The 20,537-nt window shown below is 34.4% G+C and overlaps 1 protein-coding gene and 1 long non-coding RNA gene across 18 annotated transcripts; one reads left to right on the top strand and one right to left on the bottom strand.

The window, feature by feature from the left end:
* The first annotated feature begins 1,075 nt into the window (after positions 1-1,075).
* On the top strand, positions 1,076-8,649 carry LOC131652241 (uncharacterized). 17 transcript variants are annotated; one of them, XR_009298657.1, is made up of 16 exons: positions 1,082-1,325; positions 1,506-1,650; positions 1,721-1,785; positions 1,879-1,980; positions 2,166-2,335; positions 2,490-2,673; positions 2,789-2,866; positions 3,068-3,150; positions 3,223-3,430; positions 3,891-3,954; positions 4,082-4,644; positions 5,524-5,814; positions 5,908-6,309; positions 6,672-6,739; positions 6,900-7,729; positions 7,847-8,641. It is a non-coding gene; the product is annotated as an uncharacterized LOC131652241 (long non-coding RNA). The 17 variants fall into 17 exon arrangements; XR_009298654.1 differs by having other exon boundaries at positions 1,080-1,325; positions 3,223-3,954; positions 7,847-8,645; XR_009298659.1 differs by having other exon boundaries at positions 1,081-1,325; positions 3,223-4,644; positions 6,900-7,192; positions 7,614-7,729; positions 7,847-8,643.
* Positions 8,650-9,880: 1,231 nt separating this feature from the next.
* On the bottom strand, positions 9,881-10,891 carry LOC131646905 (lysine-rich arabinogalactan protein 18). The gene is made up of 2 exons (XM_058916838.1): positions 10,252-10,891; positions 9,881-10,085 (listed from the first exon to the last, which is right to left on the bottom strand). The coding sequence occupies exons 1-2, from the start codon at positions 10,858-10,860 to the stop codon at positions 10,011-10,013; spliced, it is 684 nt and encodes a 227-aa protein (XP_058772821.1). The 5' UTR covers positions 10,861-10,891; the 3' UTR covers positions 9,881-10,010.
* Between the last annotated feature and the right edge of the window lie 9,646 nt (positions 10,892-20,537).

The following is a 20,537-nucleotide window of genomic DNA, read 5'->3' on the forward strand; positions in this document are numbered from 1 at the left end:
TTTCTTATTCGTCCCCAATCTCGGGAGGCCCGCAACAGTGTTTTCGCTCGAGTGCCGACTTTAGATATTCACGGTCGTCCGGTGCTTAATGATATTGGAGAGCCTGTCATTGTCCGCATGCAAAACTTCAGGTTTTTCTGGTCTCGGGACCATTTTGAGTACGGGACCGACCGGTATATCACTAAGATTTCAGATTTGGATGAGGACGCTCGGGCGGATTACGCCATCCTCCAAAAGTTCGTGCAGGGCCTTCCTCCGGTCGCAAAATTGGATCGGTCGGAGAAGCCTGTTGATGAGAACGGAGTGATTGTTAGAGAACCAGGTGTGATCAGTATAAAGAAGCTTCTGGCTAGTGGGACCGACGAGGGTGCAGCCGCCTATCTGGGTATCTGCCCCCCTCTTTCGTTTCGCGTCTTAATAATAATAATAATAATAATAATAATAATAATAATAATAATAATAATAATAATAAGTCATGTTTAGATTTTGAACATACTATTAAATTATTAAATATTATTAAAAACATCCAATAAAATAATACAAACATCCAATATCTCTTTTTTATGTAAATAAAGTATCAAATTCAAAATGTATTATCATTGTTATTGTCTAATTGACTTGTCTATAAGAACATTTTATATAAAATCACATATGTTTAAACTTGGATCACCCTATTATTCTCTTCACGTATATATTTATTTAAATTTGTGTTAGCCATTAAATTAAATATAAATAAAGTTAATATAAACACTATATTCAAACAAAATGTGATGAATACAGCTGTTTGAAAACAAGTACAGCATATACAAGTGTTGTAAATTGCATGATATGGTTGTTACTTTGTCGTCCACTACTAGTATTAAACAATCCAGTTGCATGCATTTTATGATAAAAATTAAACTTCCTTAAATGTCTATTTCAACAATCTCACTTATCTTTCAAACGAAAATGTTTACATTCAATTTTTAGTATATAATTATTATTTTATTTATCGTATTATTTAATTTTTTAAATTCATTTTTGCTTTAGTACTAGTTCTTAACGGAAGTTGTTAGAAAGGCATAATCGTGTCGGTGCTTACCTACTCCCTTCAAACAATCTACAATATAAGAAAGATTTATGGTCTGGAAATTCCAATTTTGCCCTGCTGTCTCACAAATGCTCCACGTGGATAGCTTTATCAAGTTTCCCTTCAATTTGCTTATGCCATATCCTCCACGTCTTCTAACTTTCGTTCCTCTTTTTTAATTTTGAAATTCAAATTTTGAATCTTGCTTCTTTAGCTTTTAGGGTTTCAAGTTTTCTTCTTTCTATATCCACTCTGTGTACTGTTCTTTCTCTTCTTCCAATCAAAAATCTCCAAATTAATTTTCTCTTTTCTCTTTTACGAACCTTTTCTCGAAACTTCTCCTGATTCTTCGTTTTTTCTCTTTTACTCATGTTTGTTCATTTTTGTTATTGAGTTTCGAACTGCTTCGATTTTGATTTAGTATTTGTTGTTTCAGGTTGGTGATGTTGGCTCACACGGAAGAGGGAAGATTCGTCGGTGGTGGTGAGATTTACGGGTTTGGTTGACATCAGTGTTTATCTTCCTCGCAAACTTGTGGCGGTCTTTTTCTTCCTCACAAACTTAATCATCTTCTTTACAAGGTTTGTGATGTCAGATATGTACTTTTGTTCTCATTTTTTGTTTATATTAATTGATATTTTATTTGTGCAGATTTTAGGGTTCCTTCCTCTTTCACATTTGACCCACCAGGTGTTCGATAAAATTCTGCATTGAACGTAGAGAAACTACTTTGACACAAAATGGTTTATGTGTGACTTTCCCATTTAGGTTTTCTTATTAACTTATTCTCTTTTATTTGATCTGTTTAGGTTTTGAAATTTGGGAACAAACAACAACTATATATGCATGGTGATCATGTGATTTTTAATGTTGAAGAAAATTGGCAAATGGCTAAGTTTTATAGCAACAAGGTACTCTTGATGCTTTTTTATTTTCTTGGGCAACTTTCATGATAGTTCTTGCTTTAGTTTAAACCATATTTTCTTAAAATTCATAATAAGTTAAATAACCATGAAGTTAATAACCATGAGGTTGGATTGAATCAGAATATTTTTTATGTTTGAATATTTGATTTCCCCCCTTTTTCTTTGGGCAGGGACATACAGCTGGTCTTTTCAATTTGGGAAATACCCGTTATATGAACTCAACATTGTAATGCCTCTATTCTGGTCCAGTTTTCAAGTGTGGGATACCTGGATCGGTGTTTGTCTCTCTTTTCTCATGCTTTTTATTTTCAACAGGATCCTTACAAAGGCATATTAAGGGGTGAAAACTCTAATGCCGATAATTTCTTCTGATTTTCAAGAAATTCTAAGTTCAATGAAATTTGTTTATGGATATTGTTTTATGATTTCACCGTTTTTGTTGATTTGATGATTTGAAAATATTGATGTTGGCTTTGAATGGTTTGTTATTCCAGCGTGTGTGGAGCAACCGTAACATTGTAAACACCGTCGTGGATTGATGAAGAAGCACAACAGCTTTCTTATTGACAAAAGCATTTAGCTAACATTGTGCCTCTGGATTATTGGCCTTGACAAGAGTGGGAAGCCGAAGAGTCATCCATATATCAGCCGGTTTTATGATGTTCTTATCTGTATTTGGTATGATAGACGCCAATATCTGCACTATTTCATGATTTTACAATCTGTGCAACTTGATGCTTTTATTATCTTTACTTAATAATATCTCATGCTGCATAATTTCGCTTTGAATCAGGAAAATTTGGGGTCGTTTTTGCTTCTATACCTTTGCCAATCATAGCAACGTTATATTGTATATTTTTCGGTTACGTCTGTAAGTTATCTCGAATGAATTGTTTATGTCGTTAAGATTTACAATTATATGATTGTAAGCATATAAAACTTGACATTTAATAAGGATTTATATAACTTGGGAATGTGCAGCTTCAGCTGGTCTTTGTTTTCTCCAATTCTGCAACCTCAACAGTTTCTGAACCAAATTTGTGTTAGGCTTCTCATTGTTCCTTATGTGTAGGTTTTGAAAAGAGAAATTCATATCAACGAGCTTCAGTGGTAAGCGTATTGCATGTTCAAGACACTCGCGTGCTGCACAAAGAGGTAATTTTCCCACTTGGTTATTCTTTGCGACTTTGACTTATTGTTTGAAAAGTCCAATCTCAATTAATGTAGGGAGTCATCCATAGAGAAATCATGCTATGGCTGTGGATGTTTCTACTGCGGCGGCAGCTGATGCTGCAGTGGCTGCTGCACAGGTTGTTGTTGTTATGATCCGTTTGACTTCTGGTACGAACGAGAGTTATAGAAGTATTGAAGATGCTGCTGCTGTTAAAATTCAATGCCTCTATCAATCACACTTATTAAGAAGTTAGTTTTATGGGTAATGATTTCCTTATTTCATAATTGGATTGTTGTTATAGTATTTGGCTTGTCAGTTTAACAATCCATATGCTTTAAACCTAATGTTTGGCACTCCTAGCATTAGGTTTGAATGATAGTTTTGAAACCAATAGAATAATGATTTGTTCCTCAGATTTGTGAGGTTCGGTGAGTCATTTGTCTTGCACTTTATATTTTCCACTTCATATTATTTGAACCTGATTATTAGTAACTATTATCTTCTTTAAAAGTGTGTGTTAGTAAATTTCGCCTACTATCAAATATCAAGCACAAAAATGGTTCGGTCAGTGTATCACTTCTGACTGAACACCGACGAAAAGTGTATCACTCTCAACCGCATTGGCGAACCTTAACCCTTCCTACTGCTAAGTTATTATATCAAACCTTTGATATCTTCATTGATATTTTTTTCTGAATTTTTGAGAATTTGATGTTTCAAGGATGAGAGATTTCGAAGGAGGAGAAGTATGAGGAGTCATCATATCATACTTTCTACAATTCTCGGTTAGGCAACACAATTGCAGACTAAATAAAATGCCCATAGATGTCTCCGTAAAGACATCACAACCACAATTGCAACATCTGAATTATTACATTTGTACTAATAATACTTTTGCTTTGTTTGCTTCAGTCATTCGGTCCAAGAATCCAGAGTTTCTGATCCGTGAGAAGGTCGGTAAGAGTTCAAGTTGTAGCCAAACATACAACGATCGAGTTAACAGGACGAGTTAGGCCAAGTTTGCTGTAAGAAGTTTTATGTATTCTCACTGACCTCAAATGCAACGTCGTAGTGGCCGAAGTTTGGACTAACAATTCAAGAATGTCAGTAGTTTACATCACCGACGACGCGGCAGGATTGTCGATAGACAATCATGACCGCCATGCCAAAATTAACCATCTCCTACTAAATGTCTTGATAGTGCTTAGACCAAAATATTAGAAGCCTCAAACATTCTTTGACAGTCATCTCCAACTAATGCTTCTGGTGAGGGTACTGAAACAAAAAATCAATGACTCCTCCTCCATCATAGGGATGTTAGAAGAGTCTGAATATGAATTGACGCATTTGTGGTGATCATGGAGAATGAATATCACGGGCATGCTATTAAGCTTAGGTAACATCCTTCCTCCTCCTCATCAACGAAAACCATCTATAGCTCATCCTTCCTCCCGTATGGACCGACTAATACACTGGTAGTATATCATTACACTTGATATTTTGCACTTGCACCTTTTCCAGGCATCATAATATGTTTTTGAAGGACAAAATGTAGCCTTAATTTTTTGTAACCGTATAACTCTATTTATACTGATAGTACTATGACAATATACAGACTCATATTATCTGCTTCATGTGAACTACAAATAGATAATGACTTTATGTGGTAGGGTTTCTTCCTAACTTAATACTATGTCGTATTCCTTAATAAGAGACCTGTAAGAGTAACTACTTTTTAATGTTTACTAAGATGTTTAAAATATAGCTTAGTGTCAAAATAACATCATGTTTTCTTATAGTTTCAACTTTTCAAGAGATGCACACAATAAATTTCATGGATGAAGATAACACCAATTGATTTACTTCACAATAAATTTGGTTTTATGTATATTAAAAAGTATATGGGATGCTTGATGTTATGCTTATTATTGTCCAAGGATCAATGGACCTGTTGTGCATCTGGTATGTTTGTGGACTGTTATGACAGTTTTAGAAACTGATATAGGGCTTTCTTTGGATAGACACTACTTGCAGGTATGGTTTTGGTTTACACAGTTTATGTATTTGGCTTGTATGGTTTATAGGGCTGGTATGTAGTTTGTTGGATTGCTTTGTGGTACCTTATAATAACAAACACTCCTACACCCTCTTATTCGAAAGAGATTTTATTGCAATGTCTTTAGCTTTGAAAGACTAAAATGAAGCACAAGTTTAAGTTGCACTTGAGAGAGGCATTCCTGCCATATCAGCTCGGGTCGACTTAGCCGTGGCGTTTTGGTTTTGTGGAATGAAAGTCGCATTTTCTATTAATCCATTCTATTAGTTATTTATATTTTGATTTGGAACACTTTCAGGTTTGGCTATTGATGAAGTTTGAAATTTCAAGACTTTCAAAGTGCTTTTATAGAGTTATTTGTGTTGCCTGTTGAGATTTCAAATTGCTACTGAGATAGCCATTGGACTCCTTTTCCTTCACCTGACTAAACCTGAACCGATAAAGCACTGTAACTTGAAACCTGTAAACATTTTGCTTGACGGAAACTATGTGAGCAATATTGGTGATGCTGGTTTGTCAAGGATTGTTCCTCCTTCTGTCCAAGACAGTCACTTAGTATCGCATGAATTCTACAATTTCTACAAATCAAGTAAATCATTTGATTTAATTAGTTATATAATAATAATATAACATTGACAATATCAAATTAATATTGATACTTGGTTTCTGTATTTTTTTGTAGAAACCGTAGTAAGGTAACTACTAATATCTTCATGAACCACATCTCCAAACTTAGGCAAGTTACGACTATCGATGGCACGTTTACTCATATTCGCATTGGCGAGTTTGATCATGCGGGTAATTGTTCTGATTTTAACCATAGTTCTACATCTTTGAACCATGGAAGATTTGAGAGGATGGAACCATCTAATACAGTGAGAGTTGTTGATTTGAGTGTTGTTTCGGATTCGGGTTATCGTAATTCGGGTGTTCGTGTAAAGGCTTCAAGGCTTCAAGTGCAGTCTACATGTTTGTGAAATTGTCTTTCAAATGAAAATACTATTAAATTATAGGCAAACAGTTCATATGATGTTCTGCTTCCATTTCTATAAGGTTTTTGACCCACCTTGCTGCTGGTCTCAAGGTATATATTTATATCATAACCTTGGATTCGTTTGTGAGTGGTTAGTATTGGCTCAATCATATATATAGTTTAAATGTTTAAAAAGGTGTTTGCTTCAATTTCCTTTTAAACTGAATGTTGTTACTTCCTTGCTTTTTAGAATAGAACTTTGCATCTTTTACCTCTCTCCTGAAATATTACATTTCCAGTTGGGAATCCACCTACACTGAAAGTATTACTTTACATCTTTTTGTTTCTGTGCTTGTCTTTCTTGGAACTTCAGGGTTTTTGGGAATCCACCTACACTGTTCACTAATTGTTTGATAGTTTTACATTGCCAATTGCCTAATATCAAGTTCAAGGAGTTGTTTTTGATCTTCCAGATGACATTGCTAAAGATTTACTTGAGAAGGACATACCATATGTAAATACAATTTCCAAAGCCGCTAAGGTAAATTAAAATTAAAAACGGTTACTAATATTTTAATTTGTTAGTGTGAATTGCATGTGTCATAATAGTGTTCTTCCCAACCAAAATATCCTTATTTGGCATCAATTAGTCGCATTACTGATTATATTAAAATGTGTTACATTTGGTACTTTGTATTCAGTTACCTCCTTTGTAAGATGATGGACCTCCAAGTAATTTCTACGGGATATTTTCTGATAGAGAACGAAGTAACCGAAGAGGTTCTTGGGATGGTATAGGTTTTAGATCCTCACGGTGATGGGGTGGAGGCGAAGCTCTAATGATGACTTTTGTGACTCAAGGAGGGGTGGCAGAGACGATACTTTGGTGAATTAAGGAGGGGTGGTAGAAGTAGTTTAAATCTGGCAACAGTTGGTCCAAACGAGAAAGAAGCATCCCGAATGATTGGCTAATTGGAGGCAACCAATCAAGCAGGTCTCTATCATCACCAAACAGGTTATAATAAATAATAATAATAATAATAATAATAATGATTCTTTTTATTGTTGTCTGTAATTTCTCTACCAATTTAAGCCACTTAATGAGCCTTATCTGCTTGATATCAAGTTCATGTTTAACCGGTCTGAATTTTAAAATGCATTGCAGAAGCTTTGGAGGGGTATTATCTATGGTTAATTTTATTGGAGGAAATGTTATGCTTCATTATCTGTTCTTTTTTTACCTTTTAACAATGTATAACTGATCTGTTATCTATGCTTGATTTTAACTTTTGTCGATTTTCTTATTTTCTAAGTTCTTTAACATACTTTAACTCTTTCCATTAATCATGAAGTAATGTGCACATTCCATAAATAATTCAAGTTTGTATTAAACTGATTGTTTAATCTTTAAAAAGTTGTAGCCCATTTGCATATCCTGAAAGCTAGGCAAATATGCTCGCCTCTCAAATAGAAGTGAAAAAACTCTAAAAGTGAGAGCAGCTGCTTTTTGCAAAAAATTGCAGTATTAAAGGTAATATTGTGATCATTGATCAATATATGGGTTGAGGAGGTGCTTTACAACTGAAATTGAATTTTTTCAGTTTACTTCTTATTTATCTTTTTCCTTTTATTTTTGTTTGATTTGAAGCTTGCCATTAACTCCTATGTTTGGTTGAACTTGAAAGAGATGCTAAGCTAGAGCAAGAAGGGATGCTTGAAGATGTATTTGGAATCACAAGAAACTCATTAAAGGACACAAATGTTTCTTCCATGAGATACTTATCCCTCACCCTCAATTAACATGTACATATTGCCTTTAATCAAGATGAATGCTCATGATGATGACAATTCTTCAGCATGTAAAACTGATGTTACGCCTTGAACTCCTGAAAAGGCTGTTGGGATTTCTTTTCTTCCCTATATAATATGTTGTGAATGTTATATTCGTTTATTTTTATAGGTTGTTGTTATGTTACAAATGAGTGAGTGGAATGAGTGAAAGAATGTTTTTGTTGCCTATTTTTAGTCGTGGATGGTTTTCTTTCAATTCACTGTCAATTGTTTCATAACGTGCTATCCCATTGTTGGCTTAATAACTTATTCATTATCCATAGTAAAAATATATTTCTCATACCTTGAAATATGTAAGTACACTTAAATTTAAATAAGTTTTTATAATATCTTATAAATACAATTAATATTTTTAATTATGTGATATAAAACAATATTTTTAAGGCTTTGTTAATTTTTATTATTTTTTGTCTTGGATGGATAATTTATTAGTCATAACATGCTTAATCTCCCTTTTCACTCTAACCGTAATATAGTAGACTGCGAAGATAATAGTGATATTGATAAAAAAATAATTATATTGTTTTAATAAATATATAATATTTTATTTTTTTTGTTATTCTATTTATCTATATATAAATATAACTTATTATAAAGGAAATCTAATTTTACTATTTTTAACATGGGTCTATGGTTTGAGGTATATAAAGTGTACAATTGATTAAAATATTGATTATTAACGGGACAAAGTTAATGATCAAAATAATTTTTTATTAATTATACATTTAATTATTATTTCTTCACGGGTAACCAAATATATTTTTAAAAAAATATATATCTGAAACAAATGCGCGTCCCGTACCAGAACCCGTGCGGACGCACGGATATCTCAGCATGTGCAGCATTGTTAATAATAATTATAGTTGTCGCAACGTAACTTATCAAAACATTATTTCTCAGCTTCTCTGGATTGTCAACCCGTGCGACTACGACCACATGCAAAGGAAAATAAAACTCCAAATCTTCAGTAACCGTAAGTTTTCAACATCACGATTGCTATAAGAAGATGTTTCGGAATAGAAAACCTTACAATAACAACAACGCATCGACTGATATACGACTACGACTGAAGAAGATCGTACCTTGATTTGTTTGTCTTAACCGTAGCTGGAGATCGGTTGGATGTCATTTCTTTCAATGAGCCACTTGCGATTTTATTGTTTGCACAGGGACTGATGGAGTTATACCGATTATTATCTTTGTTTGCTCTTAAAAAAAACGTTTTCCAACTAATGAACTGTAAGTTTCCCAAGTCCTTCTCATAACTATTTTTTATTTCCAAATCATTTATTTAATTATAACCGCTTCTTAATTTTTTAGATATTTTTTTAACCACTTACTTAATAATTTTACTAATCTGTTATTATTATTATTTTTTGGGTAACCCTCACATTGTTATCACAAGTTATATTTATTTTAAATACTTCAATATATATATATATATATATATATATATATATATATATATATATATATATATATATATATATATATATAACTCCCCCATAATATCTGGTATGCAAGTATCATCTTTGGGACAATGATTTTTTTTACTCGATATTTACTTTTAAAAAATATCCAGCTTAACTGTTTTTTTACTTATACTATCAATTTTTTTGTTTTACTAATTTTTATATAATAAATATATTATAATATCAAGTGGGGACTTAAAATAAATGCGCGTCCTGTACCAGAACCCGTGCAAACGCACGGGTTAGTTACTAGTTCCAAGTAAAAAACAAACACAACTATTTTTCACATGCCAAAAACATCATATCAATATACTAATAAAATAGAATAATAAGAGCTTCAAAGAAGAAAAAAAAAACAATAGTAAATAAATTTAATGTTATTGTTAGCCCATGAAAAGGCTTAAAAAAAAAAGGAAAAATAAATGATACAAGAATGAATGTACTAGTAATAGTAACAGTGTAACAACACAATAGCAAAAAGCCTCTTCTCTAGAACAGAAACACAATAGCAGCCAAGCCCAATGCCAAGCTTCCCATCATCTTCTTCAAGCTCTCTGCTCCACTCTGCAGCACATTATAGTAATAACAAAATTCAGATCTCATTTTCTTTTTCAATCAATTTTAAAACAGTATAAATTTCATATTAAAAAAAAAAATTCAGATCTGAGACTACAATAGTAAATTCCAGATCTGATTTAAAAAATAAAAATAAATAAAGAGATGAATGTACCTCATCATCAGCAGAGGCTGGACTGGGAGACGACGCATCGAGACTAGGTCCGGGAGCACCGACCGGAGGTGCGGGAGGACCTAACAATGACGGTGAAGGTGCTGGTGCACTGTGTTTCTTACCTTTCTTTCCCTTCTTCTTTGGTTTGGTTGGAGCTTGAGCGGGAACTTCAGCCGTCGGTGTTACGGCAGGTGCGGTTGTAGGTGCGGGAGTAGGTGGAGAGCTTACTGGAACAGGTGCTGGTGGTGAAGATACTGGAACTGGTGTCGGTGGTGAAGATACCGGAACTGGTGTCGGTGGTGGAGAACTGACTGGAGCAACCGCTGGAGGTGTTGCTGCTGGAGATTTAGCCACCGGAACTGGAGCAGCCGGAGATTTAGCCGGAGTGACGGTTACAGCAACGGGAGATGAAGCTGGCGTTGATGCTGATGCTTTTGGAGCAGCAACTGGAGCTGGTGATTTTGGTTTGGTAGGTGCTGCGACGGGAGAGACGGCGGGAGTTGCGACTGTTACTGGAGATGTTGTCGGAGCTGAGGCCGGAGATTGACCTCCGACGCCGGCGAAGACAATGCAGATCAATGCGATGGAGAGAACGTTTTTGCGATCCATTTTTTGTTGTTGTTGTGATATTTGTGAAATGTGGCAGTGAGATTTATAAAGAGAGAAGTGAATGATGAAAGGTGTTGATTAATCTGAATCGATCTGGTGGAGTGGGTCCCATGGTAGATGGGACAACACTAGCCGTTAGATTAACTTATTCGGCAAAGAAGCTTCACCTTCGTGGGCCCATACAGTCATACAGACATAGTGACAAAAGAAAAAGAAAATTTAGTATTTTATTTGTTATTTAATTAAATAATACAACTACTGTATATGTTTGATGTAATTTTTTTAAAGGATTTAATGAAAATACACCGATAGGGTAATGCAGTTTTACACTTTTAGTGAAATTCAAACTGTTAAATTTTATAAAAATTTAACTTTTTTAAAAATTAAATATAAAGTATTTATTTTTAAGGGTTGTGATGGATTGACCGTGTAAAAAATTTTATACTGACTGACAATGCATCACCTTTTTTAAATGATTCAGAAATTGTAAAATTATGAATGTTTTATTAATATAATGAGAGTGGGTGGTAAGTAAGTTCTAAAAAATGATAGAGATTTAATTGAACCAGTCTGGAGTGGGGCCATTAGAGGCATGTGAGATGCAACGGTTGGTTAGAATGGACATTTCATTTGTTATAGACCAACAAAAGAAAAACATTAGAGACATATATGTTAAATGCATGAATCATATAATGACACCTAGGGCAATTTATGTCACCAGCTAGATAAATACTCCTCCATCTTTTAAAATTTGGTATTAATAAATATTTATCCACATAATCAATCTTATTATCCTCCTCCACTTGCAAAGTAATTTTAGATAAACTCGATTATGATGATGAAAATAGGTCTTCATTTCTTGGTCAAAGATATGTATGTAATCGCAAACATAATTTAACATAAGTTAAAAGTAAGTAGAATCTTTTCCGCCACCCTTTGATTTCTATTGGCGTCCTTTAGAGTGTGTTTGGATGAGGTAATTGGAAATTTAAAGGAATTTAAAATTTAAAGCAATTCAAATGATTCAATTGAAATCCATTCATTTTAAATTATTTTGTTTGGATAGAGTATTGAGGTAATTCATTGTTAGATTTTTGGGGTTATTTTTTATAAAATATAATTTTTTTGGACCAAATTAAAAAATTGAAAAATAGGGGTCAAATTGCAATTTTTAAAAATTTGAAGGATCAAATTGTAAATTTTAAAAATTATTAAAGACCAATTTGCAATTTTTTTAAAAAAATTAGGGTCAATTTTGTAATTTTGGAAAATATGAGGACCAATTTGCAAAATTTGAAGAAATAATAGTAACAAATACATTTTATGGAGTATGAAGGAATTTCAAATTCTTTGGTTTTTGGTGTCATTTCAAAATGATTAAATTTAACATAGATAAAATACTCCATAAATTTCCATCATTTTAACAATTCTTCATTTTTGTATCCAAACAATAAATTTTATGCAAATCATTTTAAATTCCCTCAAAACAATACATTACCTCATTAAAATGCTTCATCCAAACACACTCTTAATTTTTTCTAATATCAAAATATTTTTCTTATTTTTTTATTAATAAAATATTGAAAATTTTCTCTTTCATACCAAAAAAAATTATAGGTTAATAAAAAAATTCGGTATTCGTTTTTTATAAGAATTTTCAAAAAAAATCCAAAGTTTGACAAAATTTATCGGGTTTTTTCAATAATTTCAGAATTATCGAATTTTTTCATAACTTTGAAAAATTTGGTAATGTTAATTTTCAATGGTTGAGATTTTACCAATATTTTTGAAATTCTGGTTAGACAGACCCCAGATGTCATATACGATGTCGTGACATCTGATCTGTCATCAGCTCAGCTGAGGCAGTACATACAGATCCCTCAATAATTTATTACTTCTAACATCCAGAAGTCTGGAAGTGTTGGGATCACATATCAGTTTAGTTAACATTAACAAATCTGCTTAGCAGAGATTCTGTGTTAGCCCAGACATTAAATCACACACTGATGTCATGCACGATGTTATGACATTCAAACTGAACTTACAACTAAACAGTGCAGAAACATAAACAACACATCAGAATTGTTCACCCAGTTCGGTTCAATCAACCTACTTTGGGGGCATACCAAGCCAGGGATGAAGTCCATTATTAGCAGTATCAATTTAGAGCTAAACTCACAGTTTACAACTCCTCACTTAATCACTACCCAATGACCCCTCTACCTAGGTTCTCCCTAGATATGGAATATCTCCATTCCATTCCCAATCATAGCAATGATGTCTAGCAGTCAGCAACTCAGCCACTGCATTGACAGCTTAATCACCAACAATTTAAATATACATAATGGAGTAGTTCCAAGAACACAATCTTCACTCATTGCTTCACAGCTTCTGAGTGAATAAAATAACCTCTTACCTACAGGCTTCGAGGCACAAATCAGTAACCATCCCACAACCTGGGTGGTTCACTTACACAACAAACCCTAATGACTACATTTTCATCATTAGGTTTACAAGCTACAAAGATTCCTATTTATAACCTGATCCTAGTTGGACTTGGGCTTAAAATCGCAGCACTCCTTGCTGTTACAAATCAGCAGATTTCTTCTGCTACAAACAAGGCCTTTCAATCATATGTTACCTAATTTATCTCCTAAATTAGTAACTGCTGAAACTTCAATCTTAGATTTGATTCTTCAATATTCTGACTTGATTCTTTGACCTTTAAAACTACGCCACATAGGATTACATAATATTCTGTATCTTTTAAAATCAAAACTGAATCTTCCTTCCTCAGTTCTGCAGGCGCGATGTCATGGTTAATGTCATGACATTCCTTGTAACATCTTGTTTCAGTACCTGTTTTGTTCTTTTTGATATTTGCAAGAGTACAATACATTACATTCAGCTGCTGTTATGTTTTAGCCAAGCATGGATGCCAATAAGACAATAATACAGAGCAGAGCATTAACAATGCATTAACAATCTCCCCCTTTGTCTTATTGTGGCTAAAACTAAACATAAAAATACAAATTAAATATACATAATTAACTCCAAGAGCAGCTGCTTCAACTTTCAGGATACCTGGGCTGAACCACATCATAACATCTTCAGTCTGCTTCTACTTCTGTCTTCAAATCTTCCTTTGTTTCTTTTGACAGTAGCAAAATCAGCATCAGCCTCTCTCCCCCTTTTTAGCCATAATATGACAAAGATGTATACGATGTCATAATATGCAATGGAAGAACCTGTAACTCCCCCTGCACATGAGGAAGAAGATACGAGAACCAATTCTTGCCACTGTAGTTCTTCAAGAACTAGCCCTTGTAACTCAGAACACAAATCACAATTGTGTTCATAACTCAGATCACAAATCACAACTAAAACGTCTCCCTTCTCGAAGACTGAACAAGAGGATGCATGTTCATTGTTATTTCTGCAACACCTTTGGTAGAGATCCATGATTTCCTCATCCTGTGTTATTCTGAACAGATTTTGGTAGAGGAACCCATCGCAATACCAAATCTGGACGCACCCAACACAGACACACACGAAACACATCTTTAAGCAATTAGACATCTGAAGCCTGCTGCGAAGATGCTAATTTATAGCCATAGGAGGATCATAGGAAGTAACGATAGTCTTTGGTCTTGTTCAATGGTCAAGCTATTAATTAGGAAACAGTTCTCAAAGCAATTACTCTTTCCAAAACAGTTTTTCCTTGTTTGACTCTGCAGAATCAATGTCTTTAACTATGTTATGACATCCGGTCAGACATTGTCCCTCTTTCACCTCACAAGCACATAGCTTAAGATTCTTTAAGAGACCACATAATAGACCTCCTACTCCTTTACTGACCTACTAGTCATAGACCTCTGTTGTTCTGATCTCCTTGAGACTGTATACTGCAACTGTGAAGAGCCTTCTAACACTTGTTTGACATGCAGCTACTAGACCAGATCAAGATTTGTGGATACCAGAAGCACATGGTTAGATTCAACCATTCCCAGAAACACTGACTGTAATAATACATCTTGTTAAACCTTTTCACAAGAAACTTCCTCTAACTAAGTTGAAAGAGCTCCTGCTAACTTGGACCACCTTCATTCTGATGATAGAGTAAAACAGACCAAGACAATTTTTTGAAGTATATCTTGAAATAAGAAGACACTCCCCCTATCTGAGATAATTTGTGCTTCATACAGGAAAACTTGTAATGATGAATGGAAAATATAAGACTCATCTTAATATCTTCAAGAGCGCACCCTATGCCCAACAACTATCTGACACTCTTCACTATTACAAAATAACCCACATCAGATGTTATAACATTAAGATACAGTTGAACAGTTCAGTGCATTCAACTAATTCCACTTCTCTTTCTTCAACAGATTCAAGTCTACCACCTTATCTCCACCTGAAATAATCAACAAATAACCCTTTGACACTTGATGCTTCCATAGAAAGGTTGCCACAGACTCAACATAAAGAACTGTCACTTCTTCCACTTGTTGATCATAACCCTACCAAGTTGCACTCTGATCATGGTCTGCCAAGATAATTTGAGATCCTCCTTGATATGATGTTTCTCATAATGATTAACATACTCTCCAATTAGAATTAGAAGAATCCTTGTTATCTACAGCTATGTTGATCATCTCACCAGACTTCTGTCTTCATAGTCATACTTACTACTGAAGTCTTCATCATGAAAGTAAGCACGAATTGCCAGAACATGTTACCATCACCAAGATCAGAATCTGCTCATTCTAATCCACATTAAGTTAGAACTGTCACTTCAGACTTAATATTTCTTCTTCATCCTTCACAAGCTAGATTCTAGATACTTTTCCAGACCAACAAGATATAGTGATGTTGTGACATCACACAAGACATTAGTTTATCAGACTTGAAATCTCATCAATACCTCTGAGTGTTCCACCACCTACACTGATTGATGTCTTGTCATACTTCATACTTCCCCTGAGAATTACAACATAAGGATGTTTTGAATAATTGTCCTTAACCTGAAGCATTCTTCATTTGGAACTGCCACACTTTCCAAATTTGGAATCCTTTGTTTGCTAGCTACACAAGATCCAGACTGCTACTTCACGTACCTTGAAAATAGAAGAAGATTCTAAATAGCTCTTGAACATGTCTTCAACAGATAGATCTGAACCTAGTCTTTCCTGTAGTCTTCAAGTGTTGTGATGTAACATACAAAACAAAGCATCACATACATCTTCTTCTTCTTGAATCAACTCACCAACCAACCATTTCCTTTCTTTAATGCTTAATTGAAGATAACACAGAACTATGGTTGATGCATAGTTCAAATCAGACCATGGACACATCATACACATACTTAGCTCCCCACAGAGTATATGAATCTATATTCAGGTTGTGCATCCAATAAGTACTAAGTCTCCCGTCAAGGAACCTATTAATCACTTAGATAGAATTTGCTGCTCACACCAGGTCCTTCTAAATGATCTCTTCTTCATACATGAAAGCATTCTTCTTGACAATGATGTTACAACATCTGTTATGACATCATTCATTTAGACTCTTTGGATTTCTCATTCAACATCTCCTGTATGACACTTGGGGAAAGACAAAGAAGGCATGACCAACACCATCAACTCAGCTACACATCAGTCATGATTAAGGGATAATATATCTCATATCTCAATAAACTTTTCTTCAGACTTCTCTTCTGAATTTGAGATAATGGATGCCACATTCTGTACTCCATGAGGAGATTCGCTCAACAAGGTTTCTGGAACAGATCCACTTATGGCATAACTCCTGAGAATACCTCAGATTCCACACAGTAATCTGACTCCCTTGAATCATCACACAATATTCAAACCATATTTCACTATGCACAGTACACACTATTCAGTTTTTACCACTAACTGTTCTACGGTTAAGAAAACAATTTACACATCTGGTTCCTTTGATCAAAAGAACATACCAGATATAAGCTCATCTTGAATTTTCATAGAGGCCTTGAAAAGAAAACCTGAATGAATCCTTTTACTTGCACTGAGCTCTACTTCCAACTCCTATAAGCTTATGCCTGAAATAAACTGACATTTGGGATGGAAGGTTCAGTTGATTGTATTTTGACCAATCAACACAAAAAGCAGATGTCTCCTCTTCCAGATCAGGAGTAGGTTCCAAACAAATGTACTCACACTACATAAGTTTAGCACCAGAACATCTGTTCTTCAACTGGTAGCTTCAAACCAGTATGCCATCAGTTCCTTCTTCTTGGAACACCCAATTCTTGACAATCTTGAGGATTATCAAACACCTTTGCAGATGAACATGAGGAACACTGATCATATGAACCTCTTCAACCTCAATAACCATGCCTTTATGAGTGGACTTGAGAAAAGATCTCAAGTAACTTTGACACTTGTACTAAAGTTGAAAACAATCTGCTACAAATTCTGTTGAAAACCATATCACCCTAGAGATCTTCTTTCAAAGATAGGATTATGCATCAGATGCTATGCAGCAGAAAATAGCCATATATCAACAGAGATTACACAATGCTTACTCCCAGAACCAGTTGTAAGCATGACATCCAAGAATTGCAGCTGAACAATCCAACAATATACTTGCTTCTTCTTCAAGTAACACAACAATACCTAACCAATGTTCTGACCAGAAAGAAACAGATAAGCACAAAGAATACCTTATCATTAACTTCACTCCCGCATGAAGGTTTTGACAATCTTCTTCTCTGTACCTTGCTATATGCTGAATAAAACACCCCAAATTCTTCACTCCCGCATTAACCAATATGATATCAGTAACACCATCTTCCCTTGCCAAGAGAATACACCTGTTATGGTCAGTTTGGTCCAGTCTTCCACACATAGGTCCATCCTCCACTTCTAGGGACCATTCAATATGAACATGAATGTTCAAACAATCAACTACCTCCAACAACCAGAAAGTATCTCCCATGGATCTCATCCAGAAACAGACAGGATGCCTGCTCTGATACCAATTGAAATTCTGGTTAGACAGACCCCAGATGTCATATACGATGTCGTGACATCTGATCTGTCATCAGCTCAGCTGAGGCAGTACATACAGATCCCTCAATAATTTATTACTTCTAACATCCAGAAGTCTGGAAGTGTTGGGATCACATATCAGTTTAGTTAACATTAACAAATCTGCTTAGCAGAGATTCTGTGTTAGCCCAGACATTAAATCACACACTGATGTCATGCACGATGTTATGACATTCAAACTGAACTTACAACTAAACAGTGCAGAAACATAAACAACACATCAGAATTGTTCACCCAGTTCGGTTCAATCAACCTACTCTGGGGGCATACCAAGCCAGGGATGAAGTCCATTATTAGCAGTATCAATTTAGAGCTAAACTCCCAGTTTACAACTCCTCACTTAATCACTACCCAATGACCCCTCTACCTAGGTTCTCCCTAGATATGGAATATCTCCATTCCACTCCCAATCATAGCAATGATGTCTAGCAGTCAGCAACTCAGCCACTGCATTGACAGCTTAATCACCAACAATTTAAATATACATAATGGAGTAGTTCCAAGAACACAATCTTCACTCATTGCTTCACAGCTTCTGAGTGAATAAAATAACCTCTTACCTACAGGCTTCGAGGCACAAATCAGTAACCATCCCACAACCTGGGTGGTTCACTTACACAACAAACCCTAATGACTACATTATCATCATTAGGTTTACAAGCTACAAAGATTCCTATTTATAACCTGATCCTAGTTGGACTTGGGCTTAAAATCGCAGCACTCCTTGCTGTTACAAATCAGCAGATTTCTTCTGCTACAAACAAGGCCTTTCAATCATATGTTACCTAATTTATCTCCTAAATTAGTAACTGCTGAAACTTCAATCTTAGATTTGATTCTTCAATATTCTGACTTGATTCTTTGACCTTTAAAACTACGCCACATAGGATTACATAATATTCTGTATCTTTTAAAATCAAAACTGAATCTTCCTTCCTCAGTTCTGCAGGCGCGATGTCATGGTTAATGTCATGACATTCCTTGTAACATCTTGTTTCAGTACCTGTTTTGTTCTTTTTGATATTTGCAAGAGTACAATACATTACATTCAGCTGCTGTTATGTTTTAGCCAAGCATGGATGCCAATAAGACAATAATACAGAGCAGAGCATTAACAATGCATTAACAATTTTTATAGGAATGTGATTGCAATGATAGTTTTGTGTGGTTCATAATGATTTAAAACTTTTATAAATATGCATCATATGTTGTTAACAAAACACCTCAACATAATGTCTGATTTTGGTATATCGTATTTGTGTACTTCAATGACATAAAACCTCATGTTGATTTTAGGCCCACAGAGGACACCCCTCTTGTTGTTATGAATCTAAACTAGCTAATCTCTTGCACCAAGGTTATGTGAAACACATATCACTGATACGAAAGAAAGGATTCGATCAAGGTGGAAGACAGTTGCGAGATTTGTCGACGATGTTATTATGATGTTAAAACATCCTGAATCATCTAGTAAGGTTTATGTTATGTTTATGTTATGTTCATGTTATTTTCTTGTTAAGTTATGGTAAGTAATGTTCGTGTTAAGTTATGTTAATCCCACAATAGTATAATGTTAATTTTCATCTAATGCAATGATAAGATAAAATATCAATAATATATAAATTATTCATGACGAACCCAAAATAATGCCAAGAACATCATTAAAAAATAAACTAATAAAATCTACTCAGGTCCACACGGGAAACATGTGCTATCTCAAACAACCATACATATTTTTAGATGATATGTTATGATCTAGAGGGGGGTGAATAGATCGTAAATAAAATTTTCTTATTAAAATTATGTTTTGAAAAATGTTTAACTATGGTGTGCGGAAACAATTTCGGACTGACAATCGTCTATCCCGAACCATTATGAAAAGACTAGATATGTGTAAATCGATAGAACAAATATGTAAGATGAGAAAAATAATCAATATATTTTCAACGAGTACGTTTAAATAAAAATCACACAATAGTAGTCAATTCAAATAAAATAACAAACAAAAACCGGCTTAAGCAATTTGTCGAGCACATGGTGTGCAATCTATTCAAATTAAACTTTTCTTTGATTTTGTTGATATGAGAAACCAATTACAATCACATAGATTGCAATTAACTCAACAAAAAAAGTTTTGAATATTAGACGGATAAATTATCTCTATGTATCGATTGCACACTTAATGTTTCATAATTTGCAAGTAAATGTAAGAGAGAGAGAGAGAGAGAGATAGAGAGAGAAAGAGAGAGAGAGAGAGAGAGAGAGAGAGAGATATTTGTTTAGGAAATTCTCTAATCGGCCTCACTATACGTCTGCCCCCTAATTCCAAAGAAATTGAGATAATGAAAATTAACCTTTGCAAATGTAGTTTTCAAGAGAAAAAGTAGCAATACAATCCTCCAAACAATATGGTTCATATTGATCTTATGTTCTTCTCTTCCCTTAATCTCGATCTTGATCAAGTAACCCAATACTTCCAATTTGATCCTCAACTTACCGTCACGCCTTCAACAAAACCCTTTTCTTCAAAGCATTCACTCGGTTGAAACCAAATTGTGAATGTATCGTGACCCAAGATTA

Source organism: Vicia villosa, linkage group LG2 (assembly GCF_029867415.1).
Source record: "Vicia villosa cultivar HV-30 ecotype Madison, WI linkage group LG2, Vvil1.0, whole genome shotgun sequence".
NCBI classification, from domain to species: domain Eukaryota; kingdom Viridiplantae; phylum Streptophyta; class Magnoliopsida; order Fabales; family Fabaceae; genus Vicia; species Vicia villosa.